Here is a 26,367-nt window from a genome sequence, read left to right as displayed (position 1 = left end):
CTTTTCTGTCTCTCTTTGTCCATTTCTCTGGGTTAGCAGTGTTTGTTCAGATCAGCTGTGAGGAACAATCTTGTCTGTGTCCATCCCTCTCATAGACAGGCCTGGTTGCCCTGGAATCCCACTCGTCCTTGAAGGCAGCGACCCGGAGACAATGGTAGACCCCCTCCCAGAGAGCCCAGAGAATCCCGCCTCAGCGCCCTCAATGGGGGAGTCCCCTCCAAGGCAGGAAGGGGGTCCCACAGCCCTCATTCACCACCAACACTCACCTCTGACATGGCACTGTGCAGTGCACTAAGTAAGACACGTAGTATTCACAAACACAATATGCACAGCTCGCTATATCGCTGTCCATGCAAAACCATGTGCCGTCATAACCCTTCATCTTCACAGAGCCTAAGCATTCACATTCGGTTGTTGAAATTGAATCACTGAATACTGTCAAACAGTAATGAACAGTATTTCAAGATTTGTTATCAGTTAAAATCGACATACTTCTAAAATGTTATCAGCTGTGACGTTTGCGTCAGCATTATGCCAAGCTTTAGAAAGCAGCAGTGAGTGACATGTAGAAATGACTATGTAAACCTTTTGTACAGCCCTCCCTCAGTGAAGGGTCTCGTCAATCCAATTGTACTGACAAGAGGGCAACGAGCTCAGCTCTGGAATAGTAATGAGGTCTGAATGAGATGCCTGGTGTTGTGACTGTCCAGACAGACGGAGTTACTTTGTCACGCCTTTCCTTCCATTAAGACAACACATCAGATCGCTGGCTCAGACTCGAGTTTTGGAAGAAGTGGGACTTGGTATGCTACATAGAAGACTAAATGTTCTGCATTTTGACATTGGTCATAAAATGAGCTGTATCTTTTAATGTTGGACCTCAGACATTTATTTTTTATTTTACCTTCATTTAACTAGGCAAGTCAGTTAAGAACAAATTCTTATTTTCAATGACGGCCTAGGAATAGTGGGTTTACTGCCTGTTCAGGGGCAGAACGACAGATGTGTACCTTGTCAGCTCGGGATTTGAACTTGCTTCCTAGTCCAACGCTCTAACCACTAGGCTACTCTGTTAAGCCCAGACATGTGTCCACGTCCTGGAGGTAATGAGGAACTCAAATGAAAAGCCCAGCCTTCCCTTATCCTCACTCAACCTCACTCAACCTCCCTCCATCGCCACACATCGCTAGAATGCAAATCAGGTCCAGATTAAGACTTTGGCATGAAGGCAGCAGGTAGGTGTGTGTGTATCAGCCTCTCCCTGATTGCTGACCTGCTGCCAAAATAGGCTTATCTGTCTGTTTGCGAGAACAGTAACTTTCATTCTGGCACAAGGCTGTAGCCTTCAAGTCATGTGGGGAATAAAAACATCAACAGTGCCAATTTGGAGGTGTATTGTTTGCTATCTTCAAAGGCCTACACATTTGAGCCAAGTCATACAATGCAACATGTTACATTTGTCTGTGATATAGGGCCTCTTCTCACTCTGAGAGATTGACTAGAGATTGAGGAAATTCCCCTCGGCTAGACCTTTTACCGGAATGTAAATTTGCGAACTTGTCACGTCTCGACATCTACCTCCGGAGGTCCTGCACGACACTCGCCCGACAGGTGCCCTCCTCCAAGCAGGGCAGTGTAAAAATGAAGTCTTGTTAAGCCCAACACTTCTACAGGACAAAAAACGTAATAGCAGAGCATTGTTTTTGAAACAACGGAAATGTATAGGCATATTTCTTATATTAGACTTGTTTAATTGCGTTTTTACCTGAAATTGCAGTAAAAGCCGGTTACTCCGACATTGACGCTGCCACTTTAAGGGAATATCAGAACACAATAAATGTTTTCAATGCAAAACCAAGCAGGAATGCAAGCAGCAACTACACCGTGAATTAACAACTTTTTCAGTCGCAATATTTTTTTCTTCATGTAATGCTTTGCATGATATTGATGAAATGAAGCATGGTTTGTTCTAAGCGATCTAGCAATGGTTCCGCTATCGTTGGCTGAAGTTAGTCAGTTAGCTAGTACGTTAGCTGTGAGGAGGATGCAGACATTGTGTTTAGCTTGCTATCTACAGGTAACTGCCAAAATAAAGGAAACACTTGAGTAAATGAGGAACACAAAGTATATTGAAAGCAGATTGTTTCCACAAAGGTGTGGTTCCCAAGTTAATGAAGCAATACACATCCCATCATGCTTAGGGGTAAGGTATAAAAATGCCCAGATGCATGAAGCTGTTCTGGTGGCTCGTGGTGGCCCAACACCCTATTAAGAGACGTTGTGTTGGTTTTTTCCTTTATTTTGGCAGTTTCCTGTAGTTATGTATAATATGAACAACACTGTATGATAACGTTACTGTACATTTACATTCATATGAGGGGGTAAGCCTTCATTTTTCTCTATGATGACGTTACTTGATGAAGCAAATGTTGTTAGCTAACATTAGCTTGCTAGCTAGCAGCTGTGAAACTTAAGCTGTTATTGCAGCTAAATGAATGAGTTTATGGAGGAGAAAATAAACCATTTCAATGTCTGCTTGTGAATTTTTCCATTTTTCAAGAGTGTAATATGGTTTTGTTGCATTAATCAAGATTGTAAAATGGTAGATGCATGGAAAGTTTATCGCATAGCTAGTTGAATAGTAGTTTGCATGCTTACTGGCCAGTGGATAAGGTGATATTTACGGTACATTTGATCTGCGAAGCAAGAATGTCACCCGTACTCTCTCTCGGCACGGAACATTCAATTACTAATGCAAACTGAAAAGTTTATGTACATGTTATGTGTATTTTGTCCCAATGCCTTTCTTCTAACTTTTGTCTATCTGAATAAGCTTCTAGTTGTTCAAACTCCAACAACTCCTTTTTAAAAGAAGAGTACGTCATTTTGATGAAGCAGACAGTGAGGTGAATGGAGTGGAAACTGCCAGGCAAAAGAAGTTGCCTTTCAACAGTGGGAAGGCAGGAAAGCCCTGGGAACCTCAGTCTATAGACACTTGTTCATAAGGGACCATGAGTGGCGATTGCTTCTCTCGCTCTCTAAAGTCTCTCTTTATGGTCCGATACACTTCTTAAGCAAATTCTTCAAAGTCTGCATTTTTCTGAAAACAGAGAGAGAGGAGGGCTGATGTGATAGAGAGAGTGAATGGAGGCTTGAGAGCTTAGTTTCAGGGGGCCTATAGCTGCTTGAGTGGAAGCGGGAGCGTTCCCAGTGTGGGTCAACCACAGTTAATACCTCTTTTATTTAACATTGAACCATTTTTTCAACAAAAAAAAAAGCAGTACGAATTGAAGAGCTTGGTAATGGTCTCTCTCAGAGTGTGCGCGGCTTGTGTGTGTTTAATTCTTTTGACTGACTGTGGGGAAAGTCTTACCACACTCCGACAGTTAAAAACACAGCAGTCTTTATTTACTGCAGCAGGCAGGCTTACGGAGGATTACAGAACAAATAGCGAGAAACTTAATGCCGCTAATAAGCACGGCGGGCTGAGAAAGACACTACTGTTGCTGTCTCCTAATCTGATTTAAGCATGGGACATTCTGTTATCCACAGCAGATCGGTAAAATACTCAGAATCACTTCCTTCAGGCATTCTGCGGCCTTCCTCTGTCTTAATGAGCTCAGCGTCAGGTGCTAATCAAGAAAAAGGGGCTTTCCTAGTTTCTCACACTAATGGAACCAGCATTATATTTACATTTGACCGTTGTCATTTAGCAGACACTCTTATCCAGAGCGACATAGTTAGTGCATTTGTCTTAAGATACTCTAGCTAGGTGAGACAGACACATTTCACAGTCTTAAGTACATGTTTCCTTAATAAAGTAGTCCGTGCTAGTAGAAAAAGACAAGTGGGAGTGTTAGTGGGTTTTTTTTTGGGGGGGGGAGCTTGTTCCACCATTTGGCTGCCAGGGCAGTGAAGAGCTTTGACTGGGATGAGTGGGGGGTCCAAAAGCCCAGAGGTGAAAGAACGGAGTGCTCAGGTTGGGGCACATTTCACTTGCAATTTGAACAATAGTTTTAACTGAGAAGATGACTGAGAACTGCTATGAACCAGGCTGTGCTGCCTGGCATCCACTTACAGTGGTCAGGATTGTTAAGAGAATACTGGTTGGAAAGAGATCAAAGATTCATCCACCAACACTGGGGAATATATACACCACTGTTCAAAAGTCTGGGGTCACTATGAAATGTCCTTGTTTTTGAAAGAAAAGACAATCTGTTGCCCATTAAAATAACATAAAATTGATCACAAATACAGTGTAGACATTGTTAATGTTGTAAATGACTATTGTAGCTGGAAACGGCAGATTTGTTTTATGGAATATCTACATAGGCGTACAGAGGCCCATTATTAGCAACCATCTCTCCAAGTTTATCATTTTAGAAAGGCCAATTGATCATTAGAAAACCATTTTGCAATTATGTTAACCCAGCTGCAAACTGTTGTTTTGATTAAAGAAGCAATAAAACTGGCCATCTTTAGACTCGTTGAGTATCTGGAGCATCAGCATTTGTGGGTTCGATTACAGGCTCAAAATGGACAGAAACAAAGACCTCTCTTCTGAAACTCATCAGTCTATTCTTGTTCTGAGAAATGAAGGATATTCCATGAGAGAAATTGCCAAGAAACTGAAGGTCTCATACAACGCTGTGTACTACTCCCTTCACAGAACAGCGCAAACTGGCTATAACCAGAAAGGAAAGAGGAGTGGGAGGCCCCGGTGCACAACTGAGCAAGAGGACAAGTACATTAGAGTGTCTAGAAACAGACGCCTCACATGTCCTCAACTGGCAGCTTCATTAAATAGTACCCGCAAAACACCACCAGCCTTCTAGGTAGAGTTGCAAAGAAAAAGCCATATCTCAGACTGGCCAATAAAAATAAAATATTAAGATGGGCAAAAGAACACATACACTGGACAGAGAACAGCATCCAGGAGTCGCCTCTTCACTGTTGCCATTGGAACACCAGAGTGATGGTTAATGATAATGGGCCTCTGTGCGCCTATGTAGATATTCCATTAAAAAACACCTGCCGTTTCCAGGTACAATAGTCTTTTACAACATTAACAATGTCTACACTGTATTTCTGATCAATTTGATATTATTTTAATGGACAAAAAAAAATGTTTTTCTTTCAAAGACAAATACATTTTTAAGTGACCACAAACTTTTGAACGGTAGTGTATATCGTCAGTCACATGCTTCATTAGGAAATGTGTTAATGATGTACCCACAATAACAATCCGGACAACCCAAAACCCTGGATGAACGGAGATATCCATACAATGCTGAGAGCCTCTCCCAGACAAGCTCAACACATTCTATGCTCGCTTCGAGGTAGACAATACCAAGCCATCCACGAAGACTCTCGCTGCTCCATACAACCAGGTGATTCCGCTCTCCGAGGCTGACGTGAGGAAAACTCCAGATGGCATCCCTTGTCATGCGTCTTCAGAGTGTGTGCTGACCAGCTGGCGGTGTGCTCAACCTGTCCCAGGCTGTAGTCCCCCACCTGCTTTAAGGCTACCACCATCGTCCCAGTAACCAATACAAACAAGGTGACATGCCTAAATGACTCACCCTGTCACGCTCACTTTTAGAGTTTAGGAGTGCTTCGAGAGGTTGGTCATGGCCCACATCAAGGCCATCATGCCAGGCACACTGGACCCACTCCTAAACATTAAGAACGTCTGCTCGTTCCATGGCATAGACTGACCAAGGTGAATCCAGGTCAATCCCTTATTGTCACTTGTTAAATCCACTTCAAATCAGTAGAGATCATTTTTAAGCCTTGAGACATGGATTGTGTATGTGTACCATACACAATCCACGGGGAATGGAAGTAAGAGCCAGTTGCACTGGTTTGTGTCAAGAATTGCAACGCTGCTGGGTTTTTTTTCACACTCAACAGTGTCCTGTGTGTATCAAGAATGGTCCACCACCCAAAGGACATCCAGCCAACTTGAGAGGGAGGCATTGGAGTTAACATGCGCCAACATCCCTGTGGAACGCTTTCGACACCTTGTAGATTCCATGCCCAGACCAATTGAGGCTGTTCTGAGGGCAAATGTTGTACTATAAATTGTGCCTTCCTGTATTATACTTATGCCAGAATGTATTATTCTATTCTACTGCCATATGTTTTCTTATTGTTGTTGCATTGTCGAGAAGGAACCCGCAAGAAAACTTTTCGTTGGATGATGTTTACCATGCGTATCCCATACATAAGACTAATAAAAACTTGATAGAACATCTGAACGTGAGCTAGAGTCTGCGCGTTATCCTCATGGTTGCCTCTATCTGGTTCTCCACAGTGAGGGCAGGGGATGGAGACAAAAGGGGAGCGAGGGCTCGACCCGGTGGGGTACTAATCACCGGCAGTGGGGCTGAGACCCAGGGCTCTGTCACCCTTCATTAGCGCTCTTATCTCACTCCGCTGGCCCACAATCACCCAGTCTCAGAGCTGCAGCCAGCCAGGCAGCGCAGCAGCACACAGGCTCATTTCTCCACACACCCTCTGTGAGGACTGACAGCAGATCCTATTTTATTCCAGCAGGCAGCAGCTCCATGTCTGTTAGCGCTACCATCATTTACTCAGGACGGCACCATCACAGATATAGTAGTCTCACTAATATGTAGAGCCAGTAGAAACAGCTGCTGTGTGTGTAACCTAGGGCTTCCTCTCTCAATCATCTCAGAAAGCTCCCCCCCATCCGCAATCAAGCACACATACTGTGGTAGACAGACGGACACACATTACAAACACAGCCAATCAAAATAGACGTTCAAATGACAGTGACTGGTGGCACCAAGCGGACTCCTGCAGGGATCGCAGCAGGGCCCGGGGCATCGTCAGCTCCTCATCTCCACACAGGGATCATAGCTCTGGGTCTCAGGTGGCCCCACAAGTCACAGTAAAACACACCCTGGTCACCACATTAACACTTAGCACCAGGGGCCTGAATGTAGCATGGGACAGTGATGGGCTCCCGGTGAATAGCAGCTCAGGGAGGGCCCTTCCTGCCTCCACATCATAATGAGCCTCCATCATCTGCATTAAAATGTCCCCCGCCACTTAAAACCCTTCCTTCTGTCTTTTCAGATGTCTTCTTCATGATGGTATATTGCAGACAGACACAGGGGACAGATTGGTGCATTCACATGGTAGGCCTACATGCACACAGATGTTTGGTTCTCTCTTAATCATGTCCTATCAGTATCAAATACATGACTGGTCTCTGGCTTTGTGCATAAGGCCCCAATGAAGGAGCTGTGTAACTGTAAATGAATAGCAACCACCCCCACATAGCACAGGAATGGCTTTTGTTTGGATAAATTAATGCAAATTAAAGTACACTAGAACATTTCCCTGATAGCAAGAGGTGATGCTACCAAATGCATTATCATGAATCTGAATAGTCTCTAGGTCTACAGTTGTGGCCAAAAGTTTTGAGAAAGACACAAATATTAATTTCCACAAAGTTTGCTGCTTCAGTGTCTTTAGATATTTTTGTCAGATGTTACTATGGAATACTGAAGTATAATTACAAGCATTTCATACGTGTCAAAGGCTTTTATTGACAATTACATGAAGTTGATGCAAAGAGTCAATATTTGCAGTGTTGACCGTTCTTTTTCAAGACCTCTGCAATCCGCCCTGGCATGCTGTCAATTAACTTCTGGGCCACATCCCGACTGATGGCAGCCCATTCTTGCATAGTCAATGCTTGGAGTTTGTGGTTTGTTTGTTTGTCCACCCGCCTCTCGAGGATTGACCACAAGTTCTCAATGGGATTAAGGTCTGGGGAGTTTCCTGGCCATGGACCCAAAATATCGATGTTTTGTTCCCCGAGCCACTTAGTTATCACTTTTGCCTTACGGCAAGGTGCTCCATCATGCTGGAAAAGGCATTATTCGTCACCAAACTGTTCCTGGATGGTTGGGAGAAGTTGCTCTCGGAGGATGTGTTGATACCATCTTTATCCATGGCTGTGTTCTTAGGTAAAATTGTGAGTGAGCCCACTCCCTTGGCTGAGAAGCAACCCCACACATGAATGGTTTCAAGATGCTTTACTGTTGGCATGACACAGGACTGATGGTAGTGATCAAGCTTTTTTCCTGATGCCCCAAACAATCGGAAAGGGGATTCATCAGAGAAAATGACTTTACCCCAGTCTCAGCAGTCCAATCCCTGTACTTTTTGCAGAATATCAGTCTGTCCCTGATGTTTTTCCTGGAGAGAAGTGGCTTCTTTGCTGCCCTTCTTGACACCAGGCCATCCTCCAAAAGTCTTCGCCTCACTGTGCGTGCAGATGCACTCACACCTGCCTGCTGCCATTCCTGAGCAAGCTCTGTACTGGTGGTACCCCGATCCCGCAGCTGAATCAACTTTAAGAGATGGTCCTGGCGCTTGCTGGACTTTCTTGGGCACCCTGAAGCCTTCGTCACAACAATTGACCCGCTCTCCTTGAAGTTCTTGATAATCCGATAAATGGTTGATTTAGGTGCAATCTTACTGGCAGCAATATCCTTGCCTGTGAAGCCCCTTTTTGTGCAAAGCAATGATGACGACACGTGTTTCCTTGCAGGTAATCAATCATGTTTGACAAAGGAAGAACAATGATTCCAAGCACCACCCTCCTTTTGAAGCTTCCAGTCTGATATGCAAACTCAATCAGCATGACAGAGTGATCTCCAGCCTTGTCCTTGTCAACACTCACACCTGTGTTAATAAGAGAATCACTGACATGATGTCAGCTGGTCCTTTTGTGGCAGGGCTGAAATGCAGTGAATTTTTTGGGGGGGGGATTCAGTTCATTTGCATGGCAAAGAGAGACTTTGCAATTCATCTGATCACGCTTCATAACAGTCTGGTGTATATGCAAATTGCCATCATACAAACTGAGGCAGCAGACTGTGAAAATTAATATTTGTGTCCTTCTCAAAACTTTTGGCAACGACTGTACTGTGGGTTATTGTTTTAAACAAGACAATATAGATCTCTAAGCGAAAAAAGGTGGCTTATTCATGTTTATCGTCGAAGGACTGAGCGTTACACCGAGGCCTGTACTCAGGAGCGGGATCGATTTGGAGGTGTAGGGTCCGTCATGGTCTGGGGCTGTGTGTCACAGCATCATCGGACTGAGCTTGTTGTCATTGCAGGCAATCTCAACGCTGTGCGTTACAGGGAAGACATCCTCCTCCCTCATGTGGTACCCTGCCTGCAGACTCATCCTGACATGACCCTCCAGCATGACAGTGCCACCAGCCATACTGCTCATTCTGTGCGTGATTTCCTGCAAGACAGGAATGTCAGAGTTCTGCCATGGACAGCGAAGAGCCCGGATCTCAATCCCATTGAGCACGTCTGGGACATGTTTAATCGGAGGGTGAGTGCTAGGCCCATTCCCCCCAGAAATGTCTAGGAACTTGCAGGTGCCATGGTGGAAGAGTGGGGTAACGTCTCACAGCAAGAACTGGCAAATCTGGTGCAGTCCACGAGGAGGAGATGCACTGCAGTACTTAATGCAGCTGGTGGCCACACCAGATACTGACTGTTATTTTTGATTTCGACCCCCCCATTTGTTCAGGGACACATTAGTCCATTTCTGTTAGTCACATGCCTGTGGAACTTGTTCAGTTTATGTCTCAGTTGTTGAATCTTATGTTCATACAAAAATGTACACATGTTAAGTTTACTGAAAATAAACGCAGTTGAAACTGAGAGGACGTTTCTTTCTTTGCTGAGTTTATATCCGAAAATAGCATGCACACATGATAGAGGAAATATCATGTCCTCGTAAAAGGAACCGTCCCACCTGTCCGCCCGTCCTCCCACACAGTAACATCTGACCCCCATATCCATATGGGTCCAAATGATGATGTCTTTCTATTTCAGGAATCTGACGGATGTTTGTGGCAAATGTAATAATCTTTGTGTCATTGGTATAACCTTCAGTGTTGTATTTCCATCTGCCTGGTAGAATGGGGCCAGAGACCAACCCATGTCACTCCTGGCTAAGTGAAGAATAATGCTTTACAATAACCACTCAAAAAGTAGCCAGCTACTGAACAAGTACACCATAGTGGGATTTCTGTGATACTGGCCCATATCCAAATAACCATACTAGCGTACTAAATAGTTTGCGAAAAAAAAAAAGTCATTTTATAGTATGTGAAATGTCAACAAAAAAGAACACTATATATACACACAACAGTATGTGGAACCCATTCAAATGAGTGTATTTGGCTATTTAAGCCAAACCCATTGCTGACATGTGTATAAAATCAGGCACACAGCCATGCAATCTCCATAGACCAACATTGGCAGTAGAATGGCTTTACTGAAGAGCTCAATGACCTTCGATGTGACGCAGTGTCATAGGACGCCACCTTTCTAACAACTCACTTTGTCAAATGTCTGCCCTGCTAAAGCTTTCCTGGTCAACTGTAAGTGCTGTTATTGTGAAGTAGATACGTCTTGGAGCCACACGTCTCAGCCGCGAAGTGGTACGCCACACAGGTTCACAGAACGGGACCGCAGGGTGCTGAAGCACGTAGCGTGCAAAAATCGTCTGTCCTCGGTTGCAACACTCTTTACTGAGTTCCAAACTGCCTCTGGAAGCAACGTCGGCATAATAACTGTTCGTAGGGGGCTGAAATGGGTTTCCATGGCCGAGCAACCGCACACAAGCCTAAGATCACAATGCCAAGCGTCGGCTAGAGTGGTGTAAAGCTCGCCGCCTTGGACTCTGGAGCAGTGGAAACGCGTTCTCTGGAGTGGAGAACCATGCTTCACCATCTTGCATTCCAACGGACAAATCTGGGTTTGGCGGATGCCAGGAGAACGCTACCTGCCCCAATGCATAGTGCCAACTGAAAAAGTTTGGTGGAGGAAGAATAATGGTCTGGGGATGTTTTTCATGGTTCGGGCTAGGCCCCTTATATCCAGTGAAGGGAAATCTTAACGCTACAGCATATAATGACATTCTAGATGATTCTGTACTTCCAACTTTGTGGCAACAGTTTGGGGAAGGCCCTTTCTTGTTTCATTATGGCAATGTCCTCCTGCACAAAGCGAGGTCCATACAGAAATGATTTGTCGAGATCGGTGTGGAATAACTTGACTGGCCTGCACAGAGCCCTGACCTCAACCCCATCAAACATTTTTGGGATGAATTGGAATGCCGACTGCAAGCCAGGCCTAATCGCCCAACATCAGTGCCCGACCTCACTAATGCTCTTGTGGATGAATGGAAGTAAGTCCCCGCAGCAATGTTCCAACATCTAGTGGAAAGACTTCCCAGAAGAGTGGAGGCTGTTATAGCAGCAATGTTCCAACATCTAGTGGAAAGCCTTCCCAGAAGAGTGGAGGCTGTTATAGCAGCAAAGGGACCAACAATGATTTTTGAATGAGATGTTCGACGAGCAGGTGTCCAGTAATCCAAAGGCGGCATCTAATGCTCGATTGTGTTGACACCCGTCACATGTTCATTTGGGCATATCACTGCAATTTATCTGATTATCAGCTGCTGTCAAACACGGAAATGACGAGTGAATTCTACTAGATTGAATGCCGAAATGCTGAGTATGTAGTTTAAGTACAGCATGTAGTACACTAGTACGGGTATTCGGACACGGCCACTGTATATCAGAACAATGGGTGCACTTCCATGTACTTTTATCGTATCCTTCTTCTGTGGAGTGTTAGTGATTCTCCCTTTGTGTTTTGTGCATTGCATAACTTCTTTCAGAATGTGTTTGTTGCGTCTGTGTTGCTGTGTCTACATATAGCGTCTGTGTTGCTGTGTCTACATATAGCGTCTGTGTTGCTGTGTCTACATATAGCGTCTGTGTTGCTGTGTCTACATATAGCGTCTGTGTTGCTGTGTCTACATATGGTGTCTGTGTTGCTGTGTCTACATATAGCGTCTGTGTTGCTGTGTCTACATATAGCGTCTGTGTTGCTGTGTCTACATATGGCGTCTGTGTTGCTGTGTCTACATATAGCGTCTGTGTTGCTGTGTCTACATATGGTGTCTGTGTTGCTGTGTCTACATATGGTGTCTGTGTTGCTGTGTCTACATATGGTGTCTGTGTTGCTGTGTCTACATATAGCGTCTGTGTTGCTGTGTCTACATATGGTGTCTGTGTTGCTGTGTCTACATATAGCGTCTGTGTTGCTGTGTCTACATATGGTGTCTGTGTTGCTGTGTCTACATATAGCGTCTGTGTTGCTGTGTCTACATATGGTGTCTGTGTTGCTGTGTCTACATATGGTGTCTGTGCTCCTCAGTGCCGTCCTCGGCCTGAGGAAGGAGGGATGGGGGACAGGGGGATGGAGGATAGGAGGGACGGGGGCTGGTGCGAGGAGGAGCACTCCCCCCAGTGGCTGCTAGCCACCTGCTCCAGTGTTGAACAGATGTGGAGGCGCACCAGGGTGAACCTGCCTCTTATTAAACAGTGTAGTGGGCTCCTCAGCGCAGCCTGCTTTGTCTGCCCACCCCGCCTCTGTCAAGCCTCATTACCAGGAGAGGGGGAGAGCCGTCCAGGAGCTCCACATGTCATGATGCTTTAATGACAGGGGTCCTGACAGTGGGGGGTTGGGGCCACGGTGGACAAATATTTTCATCTCATTCTCTTCCGTCAGGCTAAAGGAAGACGTCATGCTTAAAATGTATTTGGCCAGTTTCATGTACATCTGATGAATATCAGAATACTTTGAAGTGGAAAATCTTGCTAGCAAATAACGGGTTCAATAGTATCTCCAACAGTTAGCTCCGATCACAAATGTATCAATCTCTTTCTTTACCCCCAAACTGTCCCTCTATAACGAGCACAGTAAACGACGGCACAGTAAAGCAGCAGTGACAACGTTGTTGAGGCCAACTCCAGTCTGGATCGGAGCTTAAATGGGGGGGCTTGTGTTGAAGCTCTCATTAAGCCCGGGGTCTTATACAAGACACAGACCGGCGCCGCGGCTATTACAGGCCACTTGTGGAGAGATTAGGAGCCGTGGGTCAGACAGGACTGTCACACAGAGTTTCCAGCGGCCCAACCATCAGTGCCCTGACAAAAGCAGCTGAGCTTGCATCTCTGCACGGCGCTTACCTTTGAAGAGTGAGCTTGGGGTTCAGGCCTGTTCCAGGGGGTCAAGTTTCTGTAGAGGGGACTGAGACAGTCCCTCCTCCCTCCCTACTGCTCCTAACCTGCCCTAATTATCTGGACTTCTTCTGCCTCCAGGACGCCGTTCACGCGGCTTACTAATACTCATTCCTTAACAGTGGCTTTTCAAAGGGTATCTTGATTGAAATCTTTGCCATAACCGATTCTCACTTCTGGCATACCAACAATCACTGTCACGGCAACCAACAATGACCGTCACGGCAACCAGCTATTGCTGATTCAGCAGGGATACCTGTTGAAATGCAATTCTTATTAGAGATAACACACTCACTAGATAGGAGACTCGTATCCATAACAGCAATGTTTTCCCTGTCTGGGAGCAGTAGGTGTGTGTAAACGGTGAGATGTACAGAGAGCAGCATTGATTGTTGTTCATCATTAAACCCTTAGGGAGCTGTGTGTGTGTGTGAGGGTAGAGTGGTGTGGGCAGTGGGCCAGGCAGCTTGATCAAGAGGATCTGTGTGTATCCCATCTCAGGGCTCACTGACACAGACAGACCTCCTTGATCTACCCTGATTTCTGTATACAACCATAGTCCCAGCCTCATTGGATTCATTTAACACGCGTGCGGGCAAACACAAACCTACCCTTTTGAACTCTCCCATGAGGTGGCCACATGGCACGGGGCACTGTCGGCACACGCCTGCGAGAACTTGGGCAAGCGTGCAGAGCGCAGACAGACAGATGCACGCCTGCATGCACTTACACACACACACACACACACACACAAAGGCTAAAAGCGGTCTAATCCACGCATGAGGATGGTGGAGAAACTGGCAGTGAGAATGTTCACCCACACCCAACTTAACACAAGAGCGTGACAATGAAACAACCACGACAGGATGTTGTGACATTGTATTATTTTTTTCTCCTAAAGGCATGCCGGCAGATTCACTTTTATTTCGACATTTTGTTCACCCTGTTCATTGGAAGCCTGGGCCACCCTCCCTGTCACAGTACAAGTTCTGTCCTGACAGGAAGTGACCTCACCTCAACCCTGGCCAAAGGCACACTCTTCAGGACAGTGAGTGAGTGACCAAAATAAATCTGCACAACAACACTTCCATGGTTTATGAGCCACCGTTCCTGCGGCCACAGACGTCACGAAGATCGTCATTATGTTCCCAATTAGAGCTGGTGGAGTAGCTGACGGCATGGCTAACAGGCCCTGGACCCTTAATGAGAACAGCTCTGCTCTCTCACCATCTGCCAGAAATTGAGCCACACAAACTGCACGGGAGCAATGTCCACTCTTCTACTGCCCGCAGACAGAGAAAAACGGTTTTAATGTGCAAGGTTAATCAAATTGCCAAGCTTTTCCCTTTCTGGCAATGTCACATTGAGATAATGCTTCATCTTTCAGCCAACAGAGTGGCTCGGAGAAACCAAGGCGGATAACATCGTTCTTTATTGTTTTATCATTCAAAGTCAAGGTGCATCAGTACAAAAAGATGTATCAAGTTGAATCGCATGATCTATGTGATCGGGGAGGAAGGAAGGGTTGCTGAATGGGCTTGTCCGAGGTTAGCTACCAGTGATGAATAGGGTTTGATGGGAAACACAGAGCAGCCGTGTCTACTCTGCCTGGCTCAGTCTGTTCAGGTGGCTCTCCCTCCTGGTAGGAGTAATGGGCAAGGCGGAGGGAGGGTGCCATAAGAGAAACAGTAGGATTCCGCCAGCTAACAGCCTGCCAATCAACAGTAATTGACAGGCAGAATAACAGCCTGGCTGTGGCTTAATAGGGAGAGGAACAAAGGGACATTGCCCTTCTATAGTACCATGTTCTTTTTTAAGGGGGGGGGGGGGTAAATAGAGGAGAGGGGGCTTTCACATCAGCTGTTTGATTTACCAAAACCCAGAATCCACTTAGCATCACAAAAACATACCCCTTTCCTGCCTTTTAGTCATTCTGAAGCAGACCTGGAATGATCAAAGCAGGGTGATTTGCAGACCAAATACTGTCATCTCTCGCTAATGGGACGGAACAGAACATATTTTTGGGGAATAATGAGGAAGATGCATACAGTGCTTGTTCGTACAGTAGCTTAATCTAAACCAGCCAACACACAGCCTGCGACACTGCAGCACCTGTCTCACTAAACGGGCTTGTCATTGACGGTAATACGCTAACAACACTCTTCCTCAAAACAACACGGAGGAAAACGAAAAGCGAGAAAACACTCCTTTGTTTCTGCTCACGAGACTAAAAACCAGCCTGTCAGAGTGAGACACTTGGAGCGTAAGCTTTGTCTGCTGACACACTGTCTAGCTGTGTTCTTATTAGTACATGTGCAGTGATAGTGCACACCTGCTTTTAGATGACTATAGTAGGCCTACTGTACGTGAAGAAAGACTGGGAAAAAGCATGCTTTGACTACAGGGAATGGTCGGTCATGTGTTTGATCTAAAGCACCCCCTTCTGGACAGAAATCAAACTACATGCTGAATGTCTGTCAAATCAAATTGAATTTGTCAGATGTGCTGAACACAACAGGGGTGGTAGACCTTACAGTGAGACGCTTACTCACGAGCCCTTAACCAACGACGCAGTTTTAAGAATAAGACTCCCCAAAAAATAAGAAATAAAGTAACAAATAATTAAAGAGCAGCAGTAAAATAACAATAGGCTTATATACAGGGGGTACCGGTACAGAGTCAATGTGCGGGGGCACCGGTTAGTCGAGGTAATTGAGGTAATATATACATTTGGGTAGAGTTATTAAAGTGACTTATGCATAGAAAATAACAGAGAGTAGCAGCAGCGTAAGGGGGGGGGGGGGGGATGCAAACTGTCCAGGTAGCCATTTGATTAGATGTTCAGGAGTCATATGGCTTGGGGGTAGAAGCTGTTTAGAAGCCTCTTGGACCTAGACTTGGCGCTCCGGTACTGCTTGCCTTGCGGTAGCAGAGAGAACAGTCTATGACTAGGGCTGTCATCCCCATTCATTCTTTTTCCCATCATAACAAACATTTTAAAATGACAGTCAACTGAATTATAGTCCCTCACTGCTGGCTCGATCAACGTGTAATAAATTAAGTTCTTCTCACCCTTCGAGACAGAGTAACTACTGTTAATTAGCATAGTAGGTTAATCTGAGGACAGAAGGGATGTAATCGACCGACTGGACTTTGACCAGCCATATGGTTCGTACAATGTCCAAGTGATCTTTTTCAATGTTGGTAATATATACACTGAATCAGAAGTGCCTTTCATCCTACAACAGGAAATCCCTGTGTGCTTGATGGGTACTAATACATTTATTTTCTGTCGGCTTTAACTTGTTCATTCAAATTAAGGCTGCTAAATATATAAAACACTGGGACAAGGGATGATGCATTCCTCATTGTTAAATAAACTTGGTTGAAAACAACAAAAAAACTACATTTGAATGAATCAAACACCTATACGACACCTCTTGTCTATTATCTCAGGAGAAAATGTGCCGACTGCGCATTATAGTGTTAAACATAAACCTAAAGTACGAGTCAACCAGGGGTTAAAGTCAGAAGTGGCTGAGTCAGCGGTCTGTTGACAATGAGGAGGTGGGTTGTGATCAGCACACACTAACAGACACATTCAGAGAGCTGTCAACTTCATCATCAGCCCTCCTTTAACTACACCTCCTCATCACCGCTCCCTGACCCCGCACGCAGAGTTCACACTATCCAGCCAGGCAGCAACAACACTCTACTCCCACCCTGTTAGTCAACCTGCCCTAAACACACTGGGATGAAACCAGCAGAGAAGCAAATGCAAAGAAAAAAAAGACCAAACTACAAAACGCAAAGAAACCAAAATATACAACACCAGAGAAACACTTACAACCACAAACAGAAATATCCCAGCGAGTGAAGAAATCAGTTCGTACACAGATGTAAAGCATTTACATAGCAGTAGACAACGAAACGTCTGCATCCTACGTCCCTTTGCAGAACCTCTACACTTTCTGAGTTGACTTCTCGTATCAAATCAAATTGTGTGTGTCACATACACGTGTTTAGCAGATGTTATTGCGGTGATTTAACAGCCCTGAAAGTTCAGCCGTTCAGGAGAAGGCAGAAGTGGTTACAATACCTGGCAGACCTCATAGAGTAGTTTGTATTGCTCCTCAGGCTTCTGCAGGGTACAGAGGCTGCATCCCATGGTGGAGGAATCTCACCATCCAGTCTTCCCCTCCAGTCAGCCAGGCAGGTTGTCTCTCTCTGGGCTACTGGCTCACATGGAGCTGATGAGCCACTGACCAGTCTGCTCTGTCTCCCACTCTCCAAGGAAATAGGTTTAGCTGGCAGGATTTATATGAAGGCTGCGCAGCCAGCCATGCGCGTGCGTCTGTGAGTGTGTGTCTGAGTAGGAGTAAGCACGCTCTGCTCTCAGTCGGTCTCGCACTAACTCGCACGCACACTCCCCCACTCTCTGAGGCTCTTCCGCTCTGTTCTCAGCCTATATATACACACCCCCTCGTGCAAATTAAGCAGCCACTCACTGAATATTCATGAGGTACTGCCCCAATACGACTGGGGGGGGGGGGGGGGGGGTTAAAAGGGGGAGGAGTGGGGGTAACCACAGACTATGCCAGCTGAAGTTTCATTAATTAACAATCATTACAACTATTGTGTCGAGGACAAAGTGAGTGACATGGAGGCTTTTTGTAGTCGCTGCAAACAAACATGACTTCCTCTCCTGGGGCCAGGAGAGCTCGTCAGTCTTAACCCTTCCAGACATTACATCTGAATCATTCAGTGCGGTGACAATGACCGGGGTCCCATGTGCACAGAGCCACAAAGAGGCATCCATCTCCAATGTTGGATTAGACACAAAGTCCACAGAAACGCTCTATGAAAGAGGTTGAGATAAAACAAAGGAGACATAGAGGGAATTTTTCATGTCCCCGGTTCAATCATTTTTTCCCACCATGACCTTTGTCATATGCTTTCTCAGGATAAAGCCGAATTATTCTTTCCCATTTAATTATCTTAATGGGTGGGCCGACAGCCAAACAAACAGTCCAACAAAAAGAGATGACATGGTTACCCTAGCTTCCTAAAACTAGCTTCCTAAAGCTTCAGCCAATGGAGCAACTGATGGCAAGTGACATGCCATTCTCTGGGTCCTCGGTGGCGTCCCCATCCTAAGTCACAGGCTACCCTTTCCATCGCCTGAGCTGACAAAGGCTACGTCTCCAGTGTGGCAGACCTGGCATGGGCTCTCGTGCCCGCTCTGGTGCCACGCAGCCAACCAAGCCGTAATGCCAATTAGAGTTAGATAGTGGGGCGCCGGGTGGCCTTGTTCATTTCGACAATGAGGGGTGGCATGGACCTCCCAGAAACAGAATGCCCCTGTCTGAGCGGCGCTGCCGTAGCCCCTCCTCCTATCCTTCCCTGCTCTGCTCACGCAATTAGTGACACATGGGCCCATCCAGCCTGATGTCACTTGGCAGTCAGAGATCATCCAGGCCTGTGCCTGGGAGTGCTGGGAAAATGGCACCGCTATGCTCACGTCAGTACACTGGCAAAGGTTAATAACACATCAAGGCAAATTATGTGATGAAGTGACAGATGATGTGATATGTGAACCAGAACATCACAGCCATCTACTTATTCTTGACACTTACCCCTGCTCTTACTTACACAGGGCCGTCATTCCTGCGTCTGTCAGACGTGGGGGTTATCACGAAAGGAAATATTATTTCAGACACTGGTCAACGGGGCCCCGTCCCATAACCCGTGTCTGCCCTGCTCTCATTCATAGAACATTTTTGGCTATAGATCCATACCTGTCTACATCACATGGCTGGTTGGGTCCCTGGGTGGTGGCTGGTGTTGATAGTGGTACATGAGCACAGCGTTTCCTCAGGCCAGACGTTTCCACTGATCCCTATCTGTCTGTCGACGCTGCTTCCCTATCCCTATCCCCATCTGCTTCCCTCACCGCTGCCTCCCAGGCCTGCTCCACCATGGGCCGTGACACAGCTCCAATGGGATCCTCCTTCAGAGAAAGACAAACCCCACCCAGTTCTCATTCTATAGGATCCAGCCAGGCTCCTTATCCATCTGCAGAGATTTAACCGCTTGGGGACTGTCTATGGATAATCTCTTAATCATAAATCCCAACACTTTTGGGCAGCACACATTAACAACAGAAACTATATGATAATATGACAGAGCTGATTATAGAGTCTTATTATAAGGAAAATCTGCCACGGGCAAACTGAAAGCTCCTTTTGCAGGAGCTGTTGTTATAAATGAGTCTTATTGTGTGGAGTCCAACAGCTTGTATAGTCCCAGTGGTCAGTGTGCTGATAAACAGGCTTTACGAGGGTGGATACTCAGTGTAGTCAATGATAATACATGCGATTCAAAGCTCCGTTCTAGAAACCCAAGGACACTGTGCAGCAAGAGAGTGAAAAACAAAACAAGGATAAGACAAAGGAAAAACGGCAATGAAAGCTACTTAGCTTAAGCTGTGGACCCCAGGAAGAGTAGAGTAGCTGCTAATGGGGATCCTAATAAACTAAGCTAGCGATTAAGAGCTAACCTAAACCGAGGGGAAAGCCAGACTGAACAAGTCGTTTTTTGGGATGTTTTTGAAGGTGATGATTAGAGTCAGAGTTGCGAGCGTCTGGGGTTCCAGAGTTTGATGGGCAGCGGCGCTGAAACCCCAGTCCCCTATCCAGGGCTATTCACTCTGGAGAATGACCCACATAGACTGACATAGAAACAATATGGATGGGACAAAGGAGCACGTAGACTTGATTTTTATGTAATTCATATTTTTTTCCACAAGGGATTGTGACAATGGAAATAATAGCCACGTCAGAGCACTGCATTAATCAAATGAGCAATTCATTTACAGTTGCTGTGAGAACAGTATACCCCCCACTGTGCATGGTGACGCTAAACATGAGCCCTTTTTGGGGGTTAAACAGGCTTCAAACAGCGTCTTGATATGTAGGCTCTGGAGAGGAGTCCAACACCAAGCCCCAGTCATTAGTGGCTCCTGCCTCGACACAGGAACCAGTAACAAGTAGGACCAAAAGGTAATGATGTCATGTGGCTTGTCACTGTAAACATTGGGGGGGTTGGATAGAGGAAGGGGGCAAAGGTTACCCATGTCCCCTCCCTCACTAGTTATGGGGTCTTCAAAAGTGTGGGTCCCTTGTGCTGTGTAGCTCCATGCTTGACTGGGTCATTCATATTCATGGTGTCTCTGTAGCGCTCCGCTCTGCTGGGGTCCCACTGGGGCCAGTTTAACAGTTGTGTTTTTACGGAAAAAGAGGGATCAGCAGAGGAGCACTGCTGCTTGCCTGCGATGGGTCTGGGTTCGGAGTCCCTCGGTCTTCCACACATTCCCTCATTATCTGTCTATCTCTTACTTGTTCCCTGCAAGGCACTCTCTCAAGATACATTTGGATTGAAGAGGCCAGAGATCACATAATATGCATGTACAGTATCTCCTGCAGTTCTTTCACGTGTGAGGCTTACCCTGATTGGGTGTGTCCTTCCTCAGCCTATGTGCTGTAGGCGAAAGTTACCTCCATGCTACTATGAGCCACACGGATACAGGTGGCATGTATTTACAAGCACCAGGCTGACAGCCGCTTAAACACCCGCTCAGCTCACACTAATTGAAGGTTTACTACAGGTGCACCAGGGTTAACAGTGTATGGCTGACCCCCTCTACAGTCTCAGTGCTGATCTGTTGTGGAGCTTTAACAGTGTTTCTGCTGCAGGGCACAGCAGCATCCCTGTAGATCTACCAGGGTCTCTTCACCATGCCACTGGGTTCATTGGAGATGACAACTCTGCTTTTTATCACGCAGCGCTGGAAAACGTCAAGCTATCAGTCTCTTTATCTGACAAATCGACTGGTCTTGCAACCTGGATGAGGTTCTTATGACCTGAGGAGATCAGAGAGAAACAGGGGGTTTAGCAGAATGTTGAGACTGGCTCTGTGGAAGTGATGACATGGCAACACGTGAAGGAAACAGGAGACGATGGCAGATGATGACAAGAGTCCAGTCCTTCTCACACTCCATAATGCTCTGTCCAGATGCCAGCAGAGGTGCTAGGAGGGGGGGGGTCCTATAGCGAATAAGAGACATCTAAATGAATAAATGGCTGATGTATTCAGTGTCACCTCCGTGCAGACAAGTCATGCCTGACCAGGCTGAGACTAGTCTGTGGCAGTCGAAAGGAGAAAGGGATTGTCATAATCCCACAGGTTCCCACAGCGGTGTGGCCCGTGATGGGGAGAGATTAGTGGCGTCTCCCCTGAGTTGACTTTGGCCATGGGGTCTGGGCTCTACACATCATCCCCTTAATCTGTAGAGGATATGTGAGAAGGAGGAACTGCCCATCTCGGCTCTGGCTTTATGAATAATGGGGACACCAGGTGAACAGGTATGAGGAGAAGAAGAAGTACAAGGAAGGTGAGGAAGAGTGAGAAGAGGGGGTACTTTAATAAGTTTCCCTCCTCAAAGGGAAAATCAGCAGTTGAAACAATAACTTATGGAGGCAAGGACTTCCATGATATCAAAAGTATAGTGTGAACCATGTTTTGATGCTATATAGTCACTATTACAGTGTTGGTTTACATTTACTTTTGTCTGCAAACATTGGAGTAACAGAAGCTTACATTTTGGTACGACAGTTGAACTAAGCTCCTGAGGCATTTCTAAGTTATATTCTTCAAGAATCAATGGGTACAACTAGTACAGCTATACATCTAAAAATGGATGTAGCCACTGCAGATTGCCCCTAAAAGCCAGGCCGTTAAGGCCTATGAGTGTGTGTGTGTCCAACCCTGGAACCCTAGTCTGTGCATAATTCATCAGACAGCTGTCAGTTCCACGTTGCTGGTGACTGTGATCCACAGATCCCCCACCAACAGAGGCCAGCACCAGGAATCACAGTCACCACAACTGTTTAATTAGAGGGAAGATGATGATGCCATCTTTCTGTCATTTGACTAGATTAATTCTGTGCGTGGAGTAGAGGTCTTCATGGGTCCAACCTGGGTTGGGTCCAAAATTCTGTAGTTGACCCTTGGATCTGGGTCGGGTCCAAAATTCTGTAGTTGACCCTTGGATCTGGGTTGGGTCCAAAATTCTGTAGTTGACCCTTGGATCTGGGTCGGGTCCAAAATTCTGTAGTTGACCCTTGGATCTGGGTCAGGTCCAAAATTCTGTAGTTGACCCTTGGATCTGGGTCAGGTCCCGCTTGGTGGCCACGGACCTTGGGTCTGTGTGAAAATATGTGAAATACCGACCGAACCCTGAAATAAGAAGGGTTTAGTTCCTAAACAACATAAGTAAAAAATGCACATAGTTTGAGTTTAATTATGTTACTGTGCAAAGCATGGAATTACGGCCATTTTGTAAAAAAGTTTGATTATAAAACAGAGCTCATCCACTCATTTAAGAGTTGTTTGGAAAAAGTAGCTGATTTGGAAACCTCCAAATCTGCTCTTTCCAATAGTATATAGAGATCAAAATGTCTTTCCTGAATGTGAATCTGTATATATATTAGGCTATCATAATGTGTTAGAGTTGAGTTATTGAAATAGCCTACCAAAATCTATTTAAATATCTGTGTACAACACACATACACCAATCATCGTTGGCCATCACTGACTGTATCTACCGTCCTAAAATCACCACGTAAAAATCCTCTAATCTCAAGAATTTGGTCAACAGACAAGTAAATAAACCGATAAAATAAACAGACTTACGCAGCTTAGCTCTAGACCTAATACCAGTTGTTGGGAATGACATGGGAATGCCGACGGGAGACTCCATCTTTCCGTAACCTATTCAGAATAGATTTTGAATTGGAAGCTTTCTGCTGTTCAAACAGGCTACAGTGCCTTCAGAAAGTATTCACACCCCTTGACTTACTCCACATTTTGTTGTGTTACAACCAGAATTCAAAATTGATTAAATATATTGTTTTCTCACCCATCTATGTTATTAGAAAATACATGTTAGAATCACCTTTGGCAGCAATTACAGCTGTGAGTCGTTCTGGGTAAGTCTAAGAGCTTACCAGGATTGTACAATATTTGCAATATTTGCAATATTATTATTTTTAAACTCTTCAAGGTCTGTCCAGTTAGTTGTTGATTATTGCTAGACAGACTTTTTTACTATATTGAAAACATGTAGCTATATGATCACACTGGTAATTGATCATTTGTTTTATTACTCGTGAGGCACAGCTTCTTTTTTTTACTGGACTGATGGCCTACATCTGACGGTCAGTCTGAGGGAGGGAGCAGCAGCGAGGCTCACCGTCTCTCCTCCCTCCCACCACTAAGAAACGGGGGCATAATCTTCCAGCTGATGGCAAAGAACTTACAGTTGAAGTCGGAAGTTTACATACAGCTTAGCCAAATACATTTCAACTCAGTTTTCACAATTCTTGACATTTAATCCTTGTAACAATTCCCTGTTTTGGGTCAGTTAGGATTCACCACTTTGTTTTAAGAATGTGAAATGTCAGAATAATAGTAGAGAGCATTATATATTTCAGCTTTTATTTTTTTCATCACATTCCCAGTGGGTCAGAAGTTTACATACACTCAATTAGTATTTGGTAGCATTGCCTTTAAATTTAACTTGGGTCAAATGTTTCAGGTAGCCTTCCACAAGCTTCCCACAATAAGTTGGGTGAACTTTGGCCCATTCCTCCTCACAGAGCTGGTGTAACTGAGTCAGGTTTGTAGGCGTCCTTGCTCGCACACGCTTTTTCAGATCTGTCCACACATTTTCTATAGGATTGAGGTCAGGGCCTTGTTTTGGCCACTCCAATACCGTGACTTTGTTGTCCTTAAGTAATTTTGCCACAACTTTGGAAGTATGCTTGGGGTCATTGTCCATTTGGAAGACCCATTTGCGATCAAGCTTTAACTTCCTGGCTGATGTCTTGAGATGTTGTTTCAATATATCTACATCATTTTCCTGCCTCATGATGCCATCTATTTTGTGTGCAAAACATGATGCTGCCACCCTCCTGCTTCACGGTTGGGATGGTGATCTTCGGCTTGCAAGACTCCCCCTTTTTCCTCCAAACATAACGATGGTCATTATGGCCAAACAGTTGTATTTTTATTTCATCAGCCCAGAGGACATTTCTCCAAAAAGTACAATCTTTGTCCCCATGTGCAGTTGCAAACCATTGTCTGGCTTTTTTTTAATGGTGGTTTTGAAGCAGTGGCTTCTTCCTTGCTGAGCGGTCTTTCAGGTTATATCGATATAGGACTCGTTTAACTGTGGATATAGATACCTTTGTACCTGTTTCCTCCAGCATCTTCACAAGGGCCTTTGCTGTTGTTCTGGGATTGATTTGCACTTTTCGCACCAAAGTACATTCATCTCCAGGAGACAGAACGCGTCTCCTTCCTGATCGATGCGATGGCTGCGTGGTCCCATGGTGTTTATACTTGCATACTATTGTTTGTACAGATGAACGTGGTACCTTCAGGCATTTGGAAATTGCTCCCAAGGATGAACCAGACTTGTGGAGGTCTACAAATTTTTTTTGAGGTTTGGCTGATTTGTTTTGATTTTCCAATGATGTCAAGCAAAGAGGCACTGAGTTTGAAGGTAGGCCTTGGAATACATCCACAGGAACACCTCCAATTGACTCAAATTATGTCAATTAGCCTATCAGAAGCTTCTAAAGCCATGACATAATTTTCTGGAATTGTCCAAGCGGTTTAAAGGCACAGTCAACTTAGTGTATGTAAACTTCTGACCCACTGGAATTGTGATACAGTGAATCTAATTGAAATAATCTGTCTGTAAACAATTGTTGGAAAAATAACTTGTGTCATGCACAAAGTAGATGTCCTAACCAACTTGCCAAAACTATAGTTTGTTAACAATACATTTGTGGAGTGGTTGAAAGTGTATGTCAACCTAAGTGTATGTCAACTTCCGACTTCAACTGTAAGTCGCACTGCATTATTTCTGCCTCATGCACCAATTCGTGGTTACTCCTATGACCAGAGAAGTGAAATATTCCTCGATATTAAAAAAGACAAGCCGCTAATAATAATAATAATAATAATAATAATAACGCAAGCATATGGAAACACTTTGCTATACTCCATTGCAGCTGCAGTGCTGGTTGTAGCATGAGTGGAAGTAAGGAGAACACGCATTTTATAGCTTTGACAGTGCTGAATAACAACTTAGCCATGAAGTTACTCATAAAAAAGCAGCTCTTCGCTGTATTCGCTGAGTCTCTCTCTAGCCATGGTTTTAAAAGTTTGGAAATCTCACAGTACCAACTTCGCTGTGCGTTCGAGAGCTATCGGATTGGCCAGCCTATAGGTGCACTTGATTTGCTCTCTGGGCCTGCCGGGTAGGCGGAGTTCTACTTTCACACACATGAAATGGTTCAAAATGGGAACACTTTGCTTTCCCAGTGCTAGGGCTGCTGAATCAAGTGCAAAAAAATTCAAAAAATAGGAACGCAAGGTTGACTACATCAATGTTTTTACAGAAAGGTTTGGTGATCGACTAGGAATGCCTTGGAGATCGACCGGTTGGTGACCACCGCTGTCCAGTACGGTACTTTAGTTGGCTTGGGAGAAAACCATACATATGATAACTGTATCAATAACCAGATATGCCTTAACAAATATAACGTATAAATTAGGTTCCATTCATGGAGTACACAAACTAAGCCATATCCCTTAGCATCTGTAATGTGAAAAAGCCAAAGACATGTGTCTGAGATACCTTCCCACTCCCAGAGGAGTTAGAAAACCAAACAGCAACAGATAGCGTTTAAGTCTCAGCTCCTCTCCATATCACTGTTTGTCTTCCATTATGTATTCAGCAGGGTCTACCTTTATATTTGCCATCTTGTGGGATATGGGAAAATGAAACAAAGTCGCTCTACAAAAAGGACAAAACCACCAAATGCCATATTTGATACGAAAATATCACATTCACTGCCAGACAGGAAAACAACAAATCCAACAGTTTCAGAGTTTGTTAGCTTTTTAAAAAATAAACAGTGTTCACACACACTGGAGAGTACAAGGCCCCACGATCCTTCTAATGGAGTGACTTGGCAATAAGCTGCAGTCTGTCAGAGAGAGAGAGAGATGGGCGTTCACACAGGGGATCAAGATGGATTTGAATGTAAATAAATTGGTTGTCGTGATGAC

The 26,367-nt window shown here is 45.0% G+C and overlaps 1 protein-coding gene across 4 annotated transcripts in view; it reads right to left on the bottom strand.

Moving 5' to 3' along the window:
* Positions 1-26,367, bottom strand: part of LOC110527868 (E3 ubiquitin-protein ligase PDZRN3-B) — a 122,740-nt gene that overhangs the window by 8,816 nt on the left and 87,557 nt on the right. The window contains exon 1 of one of the 4 annotated variants that reach the window (XM_021609447.3): positions 17,263-17,619. The exons of the other annotated variants lie outside the window; for them this stretch is intronic. Within the exon in view, the coding sequence (XP_021465122.3) occupies positions 17,263-17,331 (69 nt within the window). The 5' untranslated portion in view covers positions 17,332-17,619. Of the gene's footprint in view, positions 1-17,262; positions 17,620-26,367 lie in introns of those variants that run through there. 4 annotated transcript variants of the gene reach the window in all.

This window comes from Oncorhynchus mykiss, chromosome 7, assembly GCF_057628025.1.
Source record: "Oncorhynchus mykiss isolate SJ-2025 chromosome 7, ASM5762802v1, whole genome shotgun sequence".
NCBI lineage: Eukaryota > Metazoa > Chordata > Actinopteri > Salmoniformes > Salmonidae > Oncorhynchus > Oncorhynchus mykiss.
The sequence above is the reverse complement of the archived record's forward strand: the minus strand, read 5'-3'. Positions and strand labels throughout refer to the sequence as shown.